Source organism: Scyliorhinus canicula, chromosome 11 (assembly GCF_902713615.1).
Source record: "Scyliorhinus canicula chromosome 11, sScyCan1.1, whole genome shotgun sequence".
NCBI classification, from domain to species: domain Eukaryota; kingdom Metazoa; phylum Chordata; class Chondrichthyes; order Carcharhiniformes; family Scyliorhinidae; genus Scyliorhinus; species Scyliorhinus canicula.
In genome coordinates this window covers 38,350,060-38,365,416 of record NC_052156.1, presented here as the reverse complement: position 1 = coordinate 38,365,416, position 15,357 = coordinate 38,350,060, and the positions used below count along the sequence as shown (strand labels likewise).

Sequence of the window (15,357 nt, the reverse complement as noted above, 5' to 3'; positions counted from 1 at the left end):
GGCAAAAAGCTTTGGCAACACGTTTGTCTTTTCAAAAATATTCAAGTTCTGTACTACCAAGTTGTGCTATTTTTAATAAAATAGATCACTTACGAAATGCAGGAAGGTGATTTCAAAATGAACAATAAAAACAGTCTTAGGAAGTTCTGTTAAAATAAAATCTACTAACCTGTACTAAATGGGATGGAGTAGACAAAAGTGCCTGGAAGTTGTTCCGCTGATTTCCTGTACCACAGAGGGAAATGATCGGCAGTGAAAATACTTTCCCTGTCCTTTGCAGTCAAGAAATCTCTTGAAATAGAGGAAACAAATATGGTTATTTTGTTTTGTTTTAACATTTCCAAAAGAAGGCTAGATGCAATATTTTTACTGTTAACAAATCATAGTGAGAACTAATTGCATCCCTTCTCATTGCTTATTTACTCCGCAAACCGTCTAGTGACTTGTTCTCTGGTATTTACTCAGGACACATTCACACAAACTAAGCATTTTCATTGACCATTTAAAATTACAAGTATTATCTTTTGGAAACACCATTTATAATTTTAATTCAGCTGGCTACTGATCTGATGGTGATGCCCATGGTGTTCTTTGCGTTGTTTATTGAAGATGGATTGCGTAGTGTTCCACAAAGACTGTTAAGCTGTTACTTAAACAAAGCTATGATTTTATTTCCATACTAAACTGGGTTTCGACACTTAGTGCTTTTGCAATACAGAATTGATCAATAACACCTAACTACACTCGCCTACTGCTAATCTCACTCACTGGTGTAACTATAATCTAACCTTCTCACACTAACTGTTCTGATGACCTTCACTAGCTGTCTCCTGCTTACTTCTCCCCCAAGGTCTAGCATCGCTGCTTTATATAGTGGTATCTGCAGCTCCCTCTAGTGGCTATTTATGGTACTACATTAACCCTTGTAATGCCGATAGTTATGATAATTCAACACGGGATAGTTATAATGGTTTGAAGTTTGCAGTTAGCGATGAAGGACATGCCATTCATTGCGCTTCCAGCTGCCCATAAACCTTTTTCTGGGCTTTTGAGCAGCAACCTGGCATAGGCAACAGGAGATCTAGGGCTTGCATGAACTGGGAAAACAACAATCTGCCTCTTCAACAAATCAAAATGTAGAATCTTTACTGAGACATGCATTGTCTAAATTAGGAAATGTAAGTTGGGATAAGATAGAAAGAAAAAGAAAGAAATAATTTAACCTTTTTTCGCATTTAAGGAACTAAAATCTGACAAATTCCCAGGACCCGATGGCCTATGTCAGTGGTGGGCAATCTGCAGCCTGTGAGCCGCATGTGGGGCGGTCAAGGTTCTGGGCGTGGCCCATTGAGTCTTGCCCACAGTGCAGATGGGCAGGGGAATGACACTGCAACAGAGTTGACTCCGGGTCCAGAATCCCACTGCTACGAGGTGCCAACAGGATGCGCTGCTGAGGTTCCCACTTGGGCCCTTTACTACATTTCCCGCCAGGATCGCCTTCTTACAGTTGATGTCAGCATTGCAGTGCTGCAGTTCCCATCATTCAAACAGCATGTTTAGGGCATTGTGGGTACGCAAGCGCAGGGAGACCGTTGGTTTAGTGCCAGAGCACATATAGGAGGCTGTGCTTCTTGCTCTTAATTTTTTGGCTGTTATCTGCTTTGATTATGCCTAATGGAATATTTTGTGTTGAAGTGGCGAGGTGTGTAAGGATAATCAAGCGTAAAACCAAAAAACATAAAGGAAGAAGTAGTAGCCAAAAAGAGAAAAATTGGTGATGAGGGCAGAATGGTAAAAGGGAGTTGGGATCTGGATTATTTTGTTACTCAAAAGAAAGGGAGACCATTATGCTAAATTTGCAATGAGGTGATAGAAGTTCCAAAAAAATACAATAGGCACAATTTAACAGAAAGGTTTCAAAGTGTCATTTTGGGTGCGTGTGGCAGGTGTTTCTTGACGGCCGCATTGGAGAGATCGCGGCCTGTATTCAACGGCACTTAGTGTTGGACCAGCTGCAGAGACAGCAATGCCGCCTTGAAAGCAGTAGCAATGGATTCGAGTCCTCACCCCCAATGAGGAAAGAGTCCTGGAAATCGCAGGGATGTCTGAGGAGAGAGCCATCACCGACAGTGAGGTTGGCCTTTGCTGCAAAGGTGAGAATCCACTGGCCCTTCACCCAGATGACCTGTCTCAAGTGAGTTGTTCATGACAGACAAAATGATCCTTTCCTCTCACAGACCAATGTCCATTGTTGCGCAGGATCTCCATCTGATGAGGCCGGACCATCTGGAGTCATTCCTCCCCCGGCCACCAAAGAGATGGCCTCGGAGGACAGCTCTGAGGAGACCACCACTGAGGCGTCACAACTATCATCCCACCTTCCAGCAGTGCAGAGACACATATCTTGGTGGGCAACCTTAGTGGACAGACCTCTGAGGCACAATCTGGTGAGTACCACACAGTTGCTGAAGTACATCAGGTGGAGGCAGGAACATCCAAGGGAGGCAGCAGTCAGATGTACACTGGATCCCAGGACTCAGCTGGGTCCCAGTCAGACGCCATACCTCTGGACAAGGTTCTCTCAGAGCTTATGCAGATGATAGGACTCAGTGACATTCCAGCAACTGCAAAGACTTCAGGCACAGGAAATGGCCCAAGATCAAAAGACCATGATGCAGATCTCGTTCAGAGGATGAGTGTGAGTGCGCTGTCAGCAGAAAGACAGGAGTCAGACTTTTACAGAAACTGAGGAGCACCAAAGACTTCCTCAAAGTAAGTTATCATATTATATATTGACCCACTGACAATGCAAACACGGGCCCGTCATCCTGAAGCGATGTTACACAGACCCTTGGAGGGTGGATGGGGAGGGTGCAGTGTGATAGGGATGAGGGGGACTCTGGTGTAAGGAGGGAAATAGGGTGGATTTAGGGGGAAGGAGGAAAATGGGGGCAGAAGGAAATGGCGGTGGAATGAAATGATTAATGCAGTCTCGTCCTGTGAGAATCTGGAGACGATGAGGGGCTCCCTGCTCCTCCTGGCATGGTGGACTTTTTCCACCATTTGTACTCCATCCTCCAGCTTCCCCTTGGGCTCGTCCTCCAGCCCCCGTGGTCTGCCTGCTCCTCCTTCTCAGATGAGGCCGCACGTGCAGTGCAGCAACCATCCTCTGAGACATAGTGCGTGTGCCTTCGAGGAGAAGCTTGAGAATTGAGTGTGGAGTGCTATCACGGCTAACAAAGCTAATTCTTCATTTGAAATAGCCTTCAGCTGTGAAGCTACAGGCTGCTCATAGCCAAAGGGGGTTAAATTATCCTTGCAGAAGAGAAGCTGCAGCAGGACTCTGTCCTGGAAGTGTTTGGTCGGACAAATAGGCTTCAGCTGTGGTTGCCGCTGTTATGGGTCTCCGCAATAATTGAGGATGGCCTGAAGGCCTCACTGAAGCAAAGTCCCGCCCCCCCGACCTATGGGTGACCCCCGACCTAGAAAACTTCAGCCCCCTGACTAAGCCCAAACCCCTGAGGGTGCCAGCCATCACTCCAGCTTTACGTTTTTGAAAAGGAGTACTAAACGACGCCCCAGTATTTTCCGGGGAAGTTACTGATTATTTTAAAGAGCACGAGTTACCTTTGGGAAAAAACAGATGGGTGCCCCTCCAAGGCAGGAATACACCATGGATTTGCAGCTTTGTTGAAAGCTTGTGTATCTAACATATTTGTTGTGCATTATATTAGACACCAAGAAGTGCTCTGCATGAAACTTGACAAGGAGACAGACTAAAGCCGTGATGGACAAAGTAGTACAGATTGTTAACTATTAATATATTGTTAATATATACTCGCCCTCTGCATTGCCAGCAGCTGATGAAACTTGTGAACCAAGTTGAAACAGAATATGGAGACATTGTCATGCACACTGAAGTGTGCTGGTTAAGCCGTGCTAAAGTACTGGACCACTTCTTGGTACTTCTACCAGAAACCCAGCAGTTTCCACAGAACAGAATCCCTACAGTGCAGAAAGAGGCTATTTGGCCCATCGAGTCTGCACCGACCCTCTGTAAGAGTACCCTACGAAGGCCCACTCCCTGCGCTATTCCAGTAACCCCACACATTGATAATGGCCAGTGCACCTAACCTGCACATGTTTGGCCATTTCTTGCCCAGAAATCTCAAGTATATCCAAAGTTAGATGATGTAATCTGGGTTTTGGATGTGATTTTTCTCACCAACATCACTGGTCACCTGAACTGAAGACCATAAGAATTAGGAACAGCGGTTCTTAGTGCTGGTGAGTTCAATAAGTTCAATAAGTTCATGGCTGATCCGACATTCCTCATGTCCACTCTCCTGCCCTGTCCCCGGAACCCTTGATTCCCTTTCTGACAATGAATCTGCCTATCTCAGCCTTGGGGCTGTTTAGCATAGTGGGCTAAATCGCAGACTTTGAAAGCAGACCAAGCAGGCCAGCAGCACGGTTCAATTCCCGTAACAGCCTCCCCGAACAGGCGCCGGAATGTGGCGACTAGGGGCTTTTCACAGTAACTTCATTTGAAGCCTACTTGTGACAATAAGCGATTTTCATTTCATTTCATTTCATTTTCATAAATATACACAAGGACCCTGCCCCCATTAGCTCTCTGTGGTAAGGAGTTCCAAAGACTCACAACCCTCTGAGAGAAGAAATTCCTCCTCTTTACTCTGAGACTATGCCCTCCAATCCTAGACTACCCCATGAGGGGCAACATCCTCTCAGCATTTACCCTTAAGAATCCTATATGTTTCAATGAAGCGTGGAATTCAGTGACCCAGCTGCGCACAGTGGGATTTGGGCGCAACAGGTTAATCATGCATGAGCCCCAAATCGGGCTCAGTACCGACATAAAACTTCACGCGAGTTATTTGACTTGCTCTGCTCGCCGCAATCTGGATCTCGCCCTCATTGGATTAGAGCAAGGTCTGAATATTTAAATGAGCCTTACAGCTCATTTAAATAGCCAGGCACCGGATATACCTGACGACCGGGACTAACTGGCCACACCTGAGAGACCTCGTCAGCGCGCCGATTAGTGCTGAGCCACGCGAACAAAGACTCCATTTGCAAACTTTTTACCCACTAAAATATTGTCATTAATATATATTGAAAACAGTTGCAGTGCCAGCTCTGATCTCTGTCAAACCCCACTGATTACAATTTGCCAACTTGAAACAGAACCCCTTAACCCCACTCGCTGTTTCCTGCCCACTAGCCAATTTTTTGTATCTATGCCAGCCTACTATCTACAACACCATGTGCTGTCATCTTATGAATGCTGTTAGTTTCACAGCTTCCCACTTCAAAGTGTTTCAACTGTGAAGGGAGATGAATGGGAAGCACTTAACTGTTGGAATTGACCCAGGAGCTGTCAATCAAAGCTTGAAGTTTATAAACATTACGGTTAATTTCCAGCTGACCATTTTAAAGTTACTCAACAGCAAACGGACTTGAACAATGCTGACAGCTGCGTGTATGTGGAAACTGTCAGTCACAGTTTGGTAAAATCAATATCAAAGAGAAATGAATGAATGACTCGCAGATCAAAGATCTGAAAGGGTTTAAAGCCAGTTGACTGTTTTACTCTTTCCAGGAATTGACATATGCTGCTTCCTCTGCCTGAGCTAGCAGTTGTATTGCCCAGGTGAGTTTTAAGGCAGTGATTTTTTTTCACTGCCTCTGACTGGACTGCTCTCTAGTTTCCAGGCAGGAGTCTCTCTCTGGGGGGGAGGGAGGTGACTTCCTGACAGGAGTCTCTCTTCTTTAGGGTGTTTCCAGATAGGGTCTCTCTTCTGGAGGTGGGGGGAGGGGGGGATTTCCCGACAGAGAGATCTCTTCTGGGGCGTCTGTGGGGGTGAGGGGGTCTCTCTATTTAGCAGTCTCTGTGGGGATCTCTTTATTTATGGGATGTCTGTGGGGAGTCTCTGGAGGTGGGGCCTCCTTATTTAGGGGGTTTCTGTGAGGGGGTCACCTTATTTAAGGGGCCTCTGTGGGGAGTCTATTTATGGGGAGGGTAGGTAAAGGAGAACCAGTAGATGTAGTATAGCATTTGATAAGGTGCCACATAAAAAGTTACCATGCAAGATAAGAGCTCATGGACTTGAAGAAAATACATTAATATGGACAGAGGATTGGTGAACAGAAAAGAAGCAAGGAGTAGGGATAAACAGGGCACTTTCAAGTTGGTAGGCTGTAACTTGTGGAGTGCCAAAACGATTAACTATTTACGATCTAGATGAATAATTGAGGCAAAGGGACTGAGTAATGTATCTAGGTTTTCTGACAACGCAAAGCTAGGTCCAAAGATGTGCCGGTTAGGTGGATTGGCTATGCTAATTTGCCCCTTAATGTCCAAAGGTTAGGTGAGGTTACGGTGATCGGGTGGGGAGACAGTGATAGGGTGGGGTGTGCACGTGGGTGGAGTGCTCTTTCAGAGGGTCCTTCTATGTCCAGGTAGAAATCTAAGCTATATGGACAGCACGGTGGCACAGTGGTTAGCATTTCTGCCTTACGGCGCCAAGGTCCCAGGTTCGATCCCGGCCCTGGGTCTGTGTGGACTTTGCACATTCTCCCCGTGTTTGCATGGGTTTCACCCCTACAACCCAGCGTATGCGGATTGGCCATGTTAATTTGCTCCTTAATTGTAAAAAATGAATTGAGTACTACTCTAAAATTAAAAAAAAAGAAATGTAAGCTGTGAGGAAGACACCGAGAAGCTGTAAAAAGATATAGACAGGTTAAGTAAGTGGGCAATGTGGTAGGGTGGCACCTTTAAGAGGTGATACTTTGCAGGCCACGTGGCAGGCCCTGAGCCCATGGAGCATGCCAACATTAGCCTGTCAGGTGTTTAGGCATGGATCTGGTTGTTGGGGAATGATCAGGGAGCCTGGGAGTCATGGGAACAAGACCTGTGCAGTAGTTGTAGTGTTCTGTGTATATAGTTCTTCTTAGTTAAATAAATCACTTGTGATTAAACATTATCCCATCATCTACCTCTCAATATAACGTTGGTGATGAGAATAAATCAAACCAATCATAGGACACTCGTCAAAAATATGAAGCAGTGTGTGGGGGGGGGGGGGGGGGGGGGGGGGGGGCAGTGACCTTTCAGAGTCCTGAAAAGATACAAGTTCATCAGCAGTCGAATAGCTGTGCCACTATTCGGGAAAATTGATCCGTTTGATCCAGAAGTTTAAAGTTGGCCCAATATGTCGAAAGGCTTCAAAATCCTTTCACTGTCAATGAAATCATGGCAGAAGAGATACAGAAAGTAATATTACTTACAGTTTACGGCCCTCAAACCTATAAATTTATGTGAAGCTTAACATCCCCGGAAGCTCCGGACTCCAAGGGTGGGATTCTCCTGCAATTGGTGGGATGGCCCGACCCTGGCGCCAAGAACGGCGCAAACCACTCCGGCGTCAGGCTAACCGGAAGTTACGGAATCCTCCGCACTTCCGAGGGCTAGGCTGGCGTCGGAGGGGTTGGCGCTGTGCCAACTGGCGCCGTAGGGCCGGCATGAATTGGCGCATGTGCAGAACTGTTGACATGGCTCCGCGCATGCGCAGACCAGCCGGCACTTTTTGCACATGCGCAGGGGGGGTGTCTTCTCCATGCCGGCTAGGGCGGAGCCCTACAGAGGCCGGCGTGGAAGGAAGGAGTGCCCCCCACGGCACAGGCCCGCCCGCAGGTCGGTGGGCCCTGATCACGGGCCAGGCTACCATGGGGGATCCCCCTGGGGCCGGATCCGCCCCCCCCCCCCCGAGGACCACACCAGCCAGCCTACCAGCCAGGTCCTGCCATGTGGGACCATGTCCAATCCACGCTGGAGGGACAGGCCAGAAACTGACAACCGCTCGGCCCATCGGGGCCCGGAGAATTGCCGGGGGTCCGCTGCCAACAGTCCCCGACTGGCGCGTCGTGATCCCCGCTCCTGCCCGAAAACTAGCGCCGGAGAATACGGTAGCCAGCGACTCCAATGAACAAGCTTGTAATGATCCCTCACTAGTTACACCAATTGATCGACAGACTTGGGGCAGGATTCTCTGACCCGGCGGGGGGTCGGAGAATCCCGCCCCAAGTCTTTCGATCAATCGGTGTAACTAGTGAGAGACCATTACAAGCTTGTTCACTGGAGTCACCGTCGATTTTTTCGGGAACTTCCAGTCGACTGTCTGACTCTGATTCTGGCTTGTAGATGATCTTTCTTATTACATCTGAAACAGCAACCCTCCATAATTACACTGTGCTTTAAATTTCAAACAGCCATTAGATGGCCTGGAGAAATAGTATCCAGTCTTGTAGCCAGACTTATTGGAACATTTTGAATTTGGTGCTTCTCTAAATGACATGCTGCATGACCGGTTAGTTTGTGGGATCAACAACTTAAATAAACAGAAGAAGTTGCTGGCAGAAATCAAGAGGTTGAGTTTGCTCAAGCGACTAAGAGCGCTGAACAAACCGGTTTTGAATTACAAAGCGTGCAGACCGAGGTGAACCAGTTATGGCGAGAAGCGGGGGCTCTCATGGTTCCCGAAGCGTGGGAGCAGCAGAACCAGAAAAGAAGAAAATGATGACCAGCAGTCATGAGGGTTAGAGGCTTGTTACTGTTGTGGGGGAAAGAATTCCCAAGACAGCAAGTAGAAGGATTTCAGCTATTTCAGATGTTATAAGAAGGGACATAGATAAGCCAGATGCAGAGTCAGACAGCTTACTACAAGCTCCCAAAAAATCGATGGTGACTCCAGTGAACAAGCTTGAGAAAGACCTGGAAGAGAAATGCGAAGTATACAAGGTTAACATGGTGAGATTAAGTAAAACACCCCATTGAGATTGTCCTTGTCGTCAACGGCTGTCCACTTAAAATGGAGGTTGATACAGGGGCGGCTGCCACAGTAATGAGTGAGCAGGCATGCAAGTATCTGCAGGGAGGACTGCAACCTGTGAATCTCAGCAGTACATCAGCGAGTACAAGCTCATATCAAAGCTCCAAAATCTAGGACTTGACTCCTCACTCTGCAACTGGATCCTCGACTTTCTGGCCAATAGACCACAATCTGTAAGAATAAACAACACCTCCTCCACGATAGTCCTCAATACCGGGCCCCGCAAGGCTGCGTACTTAGCCCCCTCCTATACTCCCTATACACACACAGCTGCAAAGCAAAATTTGGCTCCAACTCCACGTTTGTTGACGACACGAGAGTAGTGGGTCGGATCTCAAACAACGATGAGTCAGAATACATGAAGGAGATAGAGAACCTAGTGGAGTGGTGTAACAATCTCTCCCTCAATGCCAGCAAAACTGAAGAGCTGGTCATTGACTTCAGGAAGGAAAACATTGTGCACCATGAAAGCACAAGAACCCCAATACTTCAAAGAGTCGTGAGCACAGCCCAGTCCATCACACAAACATCCATCCCATACATTGACTCTGTCAATTGACTCAAGGCGGGTCCCTGGAGCAGTGAGGCAGCAGTACTACCCACTGTGCCACTGTGCCGAGAGAGGTAGATTTGCATTTATATAGCAACTCAGGATATCCCAAAGTCAAATAGTTACTTTTGAAGTTTATTTGCTGTTGTAATGTAGGAAATGTGGCAATCAATTTATGTACAGCAAGTTCCCACAATGAACGATGTAATATCAACGTGATACTCTGGTCATATGCAATAGTTGAGGAATAAATATTAGCCAGGACACCAGGAGGAATTCTTGGGGCTCTTCTTTGAACTAATTTCATGGTTGCTTTTGCATCCAAATAAGACTTTGTTTTAACTTCTCGACCAAAAGGTGGCATTTCTGACCGTGCAGCGCTCCCTCAGTGATGTATGTTGAGCATCAAACGATATGGTGTGCTCATGTCCCTGAAGACTACATTATGATTTCACTAGAAACTCCTCCATCAGATTAAACCTGACCTTGATACTGTCTGCACATACTGTGGCCCATCCCTGCATTCTGAGACTAGAACCATTGCTTCTAAATGCGGGTCTGTTAAATCATCTAATATTGCTCTGGTCTGTGTCAGACCCTGGTACCTTCGATTTGAAACAGACATTAACTATGCTTCCCCCAGTCCAGGGTTATACAGGGTATACTAATTACTTTTCCAGCAAATTGCGGCATGAATTCACCACTGAAAGATCAAGGAGCACAATGGCCCACCTCACGATGTTGGTCACCACTGTCGCCATTTCTGTGAATTCCAGTCCATTGTAACATAAACAGGACAATTTTAACAGCATCAGTGCTGGAATTTATATCAACAGAACTACTTCCTCTTTTCATTTTGCAACGTAAACAGTCCATTACCTACACTCAGTCAGTGTGAAAGTGTCACCTATTGTCCCAAGTCCTGTAACACCTGGGTTTAGTTAATTGAATTTCCAAAGCAGGGTGTGCCCCCAGATGGTTGCTGTTAACCTCAATTAAGTTAACTGGATGCCCAATTAGGTTGACGAGGAGTTGTGGAAAATCTTTGTTTTCTGTTTCAACAAGGAAGTGGTTGCTATATTGCACCTGGAAATTCGTATTTTTTTAAGAGGACAAAGCACAAGGACCTTTTAAAAGTTCACATTGGGAGCTCCCCTCCCTTCTCCAATCTGTTCTGAGTGCAAGCATAGTGGCCTTTTCAGGTTGTGGTACAAGTGGCCCAGTGTCTGTAACACTCAAACTATACCAATTTCTGGATAGAATGGCCTTTCTACATGAGCATAAACTTTATAACCAGAGCATACACATTAATTTCCACAGTGTCAGCTGTAATTTTGAAAAGTTCACAGTATTTTGGAATCTAATGCTTAATGCCTTCTTAATCCACTTTTAAGATGCATTTGCCATTTACAGTTTCAAAAGGCACCAATGAAATTCAAGCTGAAATGGAATCATTAAGCTTAATGTATAAAATATACCCCTTAAGTTTTGAAAAGAATAAGCAGAACTATTTATTAGAACTGTCTTTTTAATCCTACAATTGTAATTCAAATCTATCTTAAACTGATGACATTAAATCCTGTTTGCTGGCGATAAGGTTAAATGAATTTGGCAATCTCAAGCCTAGAACGTGTAATGACTGAAGGGGAAAGAGAGAACAAAAATAACAGTACAACATCACCCTGTCTGCTCTAATGCAGTGGTTTGAAGTGGATTTGTTTCAACGCCAGAAGTATAGCAAGTAAGGCAGATGAACTTAGAGCACTTATTAATACTTGGAATTATGATGTTGTGGCTATCACAGAAATGTGGTTAAAGGAAGGGCAGGATTGGCAGCTGAAAGTTGGAGGATATAGATGCTTCAGGAGAATATTATAGCCATACTGAGGGAGGACATCTCGGAGGGCTCATACAATGAGGCAATCTGGGTAGAGCTCAGGATCAGGAAGGGGGCAATCACAATGTTGGGGATTTATTACAGGCCCCTCCAACTGCCAGGAAGAGATAGAGGCGCAGATAGGTAGAGAGATTTTGGATAGGTGCAAAAGGGATTGTTGTGGTAGAGGATTTTAATTTCCACTAAATTGACTGGGACTCACTTAGGGGCTTGGATGGGGTAGAGTTTGTGAGGTGTATCTAGGAAGGCTTCTTGATGCAATATATAGATAGTCCAACTAGGCAAGGGGGCAGTACTGGACCTGGTATTGGGGAATGAGCCTGGACAGGTGGTTGAGGTTTCAGTAGTGGGACATTTTGAGAGTAGTGACCATAATTCCACATGTTTTAGTGTACTTTTGGATAGGGATGAGGGTAACCCTCGCATTAAGGTGCTGAACTGGTGAAAGGCAAATTACAACAACATTAGACAGGAATTAAAGAATTTGGATTGGGTGCAGCTGTTAATAGTAAATCAACATCGGACATGTGGGAGTCTTTCAAGCGACAGTTGATTAGGATTCAGGAATGACACCTTCCTGAGAGATCGGAGGATAAGTTTGGGAAGTTTAGGGAGCCTTGGATAACGAGGGATAATGTGAACCTCGTCAAAAAGAAAAAGGTTTTTATATGGTCTGGAAGGGTGGGGACAGTCAAAACTCTTGAGCAGTATAAAGAAAGTAGGAAGGTACTTAAGCAGGAAATTAGGAGGGTTAGGAGGGGTCATGAAAAGTCCTGGGCAAGTAGGATTAAGGTGAATCCCAAAGCTTTTTATTCATATGCAAAAAGCAAGAGGGTGGCCAGGGAAAGGACTGGACAACTTAAGGACAGCGTGGTGAATCTATATGTTGAGCCAGAGGAAATGGCGAGGTACTAAATGAGTACTTTGCATCAATGTTCACCAAAGAAAGGGACTTTGTGGAAGATAATTCTTAGGTAGGGTGTGTGGACAGTCTGGATCATGTTAATATTGAGAAGGAAGTGGTATTGGGTCATCCAATCCTCGGCCGGATGGGATTTACCCCAGAATACTGAGGGAAGCAAGGGAGGAAATTGCTGGGGCCTCGACTGACATCTTTGTATCCTCATTGGCTACTGGTGAGATCCCAGAGGACTGGAGACTAGCTAATGTGCTACTACTGTTCAAGAAAGGTAGCAGGGATAATTCTGGAAATAGGCGAGTGAGCCTCATGTCAGTAGTAGGAAATTATTGAAGAAAATTCTCAGAGACAGGATTTATACCCATTTAGAAACTAATGGACTCATTAGTGATAGGCATGGTTTTGTAAAGGGGAGGGCGTGCCTCACTAGCTTGATCGAGTGTTTTGAGGAGGTGATAAAAATGATTCATGAGGGGAGGATGGTGGATGTTGTTTACATGGACCTCAGTAAAGCCTTTGTCAAGGCGTCTCATGGCAGACTGGTACAAAAAGTGAAGTCACACGGGATCAGAGGTGAGGTGGTAACATGGATACAGAACTGGTTCGGTCACAAAAGGCAAAGGGTAGCAGTAGAAGGATGTTTTTCTGAATGGAAGGTTGTGACTAGTGGTGTTCCACAGGGATCTGTGCTAGGACCTCTGTTGTTTGTAGTGTACATAAACGATTTGGAGGAAAATGTAGCTGGTCTGATTAGTAAGTTCGCGGGTGGCACCAAGGTTGGTGGAATGGCAGATAGTGTTGAGGATTGTCAGAGGATACAGCAGGCCATAGATAGGTTGGAGACTTGGGCAGAGAAATGGTAAATGGAGTTCAATCCGGGCAAATTGGATTGGATTGGATTTGTTTATTGTCACGTGTACCGAGGTACAGTGAAAAGTATTTTTCTGCAAGCAGCTCAACAGATCATTCAGTACATGGAAGAAAAGGGAATTAAACAAAATTCAAGAAAATACATGAGAATACATAAATAATAGGGCAACACAAGATATACAATGTAACTACATAAGCATTGGCATCGGTTGAAGCATACAGGGTGTAGTGTTAATGAGGTCAGTCAATAAGAGGATCATTTAGGAGTCTGGTGACAGTGGGGAAGAAGCTGTTTTTGAGTCTGTTTGTTCGTGTTCTCAGACTTCTGAATCTCCTGCCCGATGGAAGAAGTTGGAAAAGTGAGTAAGCCGGGTGGGAGGGATCCTTGATTATGTTGCCCGCTTTCCCCTGGCAGCGGGAGGTGTAGATGGAATCAATGGATGGGAGGCAGGTTTGTGTGATGGACTGGGCGGTATTCACGACTCTCTGAAGTTCCTTGCGGTCCTGGTCCTGGGCCGAGCAGTTGCCATACCAGGCTGTGATGCAGCCCGATAGGATGCTTTCTATGGTGCATCTGTAAAAGTTGGTCAGGGTTAATGTGGACATGCCAAATTTCGTTAGTTTCCTGAGGAAGTATAGGCGCTGTTGTGCTTTCTTGGTGATAGCGTCGACTTGAGTGGACCAGGATAGATTTTATATGTGAGGTAATGCATTTTGGTAGGTCTAACATAGAGGGGAAATATACCATAAATTGCAAAGCTCTTGGAAATATAGAAAGTCAGAGAGATCTGGGCGTGCCGGTATACAGATCTTTGAAGGTGGCAACACAAGTGGACAAGTAGTCAGGAAAGCATACGGAATGCTTGCCTTCATTGGACGGGGAATCGAGTATAAAATCTGGCAAGTCATAGAACCTTGGTAAGGCCGCACTTGGAACATTGCGCACAATTCTGCGCACAATTCTGGTCACCACAATACCAGAAAGATGTGGAGGCCTTGGAGAGGGTGCAGAGGAGGTTTACCAGGATGTTGCCTGGTCTGGAGGATGTTAGCTATATGGAGAGCAAGAATACACTCAGAGTATTTTCATCAGAAAGACAGAGGTTCAGGTGACCTGATAGAGGCCTACAAGATTATGAGGGGCATGTATAGAGTGGATCGGCAGACACACTTTCCGAGGGTGGAGTGGTCAGTCAGCACGGGGCACAGGTTTAAGGTCCGTGGGACACGTTTAGAGGAGATGTGCAAGGCCGTTTTTTTATGCAGAGGGTGATGAGTGCCTGGAACACGTTGTCAGGGGAGGTTGTGGAAGCAGATACATTAACGCCATTCAAAAGGCATCATGACAAACACATGGATAGGATGGATAGGATGGGTATAGAGCAGTGGTTCTCAACCGGGGTCCACATGGCAGCGGGAGGTGTAGATGGAATCAATGGATGGGAGGCAGGCTTGTGTGATGGACTGGGCGGTATTCACGACTCTCTGAAGTTCCCTGGGGTCCATGTAACATTACTGGGGGTCCACACAAAAAAAATACCGAATTGGGGGTCCACGGTGATATTTTAGTGGTCCATAGAGCAATTCTACTTCAGAACAATTGTTATTACTGAGAATCAAGTAGAAGAAAAAAATGTTTGTTTTCATGATGAATATTCACCTTTCTCTCTCTCTCTCTCTTTAACACAGTATTCACTAGAAACTGTATATATTTGATATGAATTGGTTATTTTTACAGTAATTTAATTCAATTTAGTCAGTAAAAAGTTTTTTTCATTACTTCTCATATTAGAATAAGTTTGGCAACGTACGAAAATACCGCTAATCCGTTTCCAACCCTCACAGTAAGGTAGATGGACTTTAGGATTAGTTTACCACGCATATAAGAAGCTTTTCTTTCTGTGGAATGGCTATGGGGTTCCACAAAAACAATTAAGAGGAAAAGGGGTCCATGGGTTAAAGAAGGTTGAGAACTCCTGGTATAGAGGGATATAGCTCAAGGAAGTGCTGAGGGTTTTGGCAAAGGTTGGTATCATGACCGATACAGGCTTGGAGGGCCGAAGGGCCTGTTCCTGTGCTGTACTCCACTTTGTTCTTTGTTCAATAGATTCCTATTGGGCGCATTTGCAGGCGGCCATATTTCCCAACATTCCAACACTGGTGACACTTCAGAAATACAAATTGGTTGAGAAGCATTTTGTGTCAT

The 15,357-nt window shown here is 45.5% G+C and overlaps 1 protein-coding gene across 5 annotated transcripts in view; it reads right to left on the bottom strand.

The window, feature by feature from the left end:
• Positions 1–15,357, bottom strand: part of cacna2d3a (calcium channel, voltage-dependent, alpha 2/delta subunit 3a) — a 1,093,156-nt gene that overhangs the window by 286,869 nt on the left and 790,930 nt on the right. For all 5 annotated transcript variants that reach the window (XM_038812776.1, XM_038812778.1, XM_038812775.1 and 2 more), the window contains one exon: positions 170–291. In XM_038812776.1, coding sequence (XP_038668704.1) covers positions 170–291 — 122 coding nt within the window. The remainder of the gene's footprint in view (positions 1–169; positions 292–15,357) is intronic.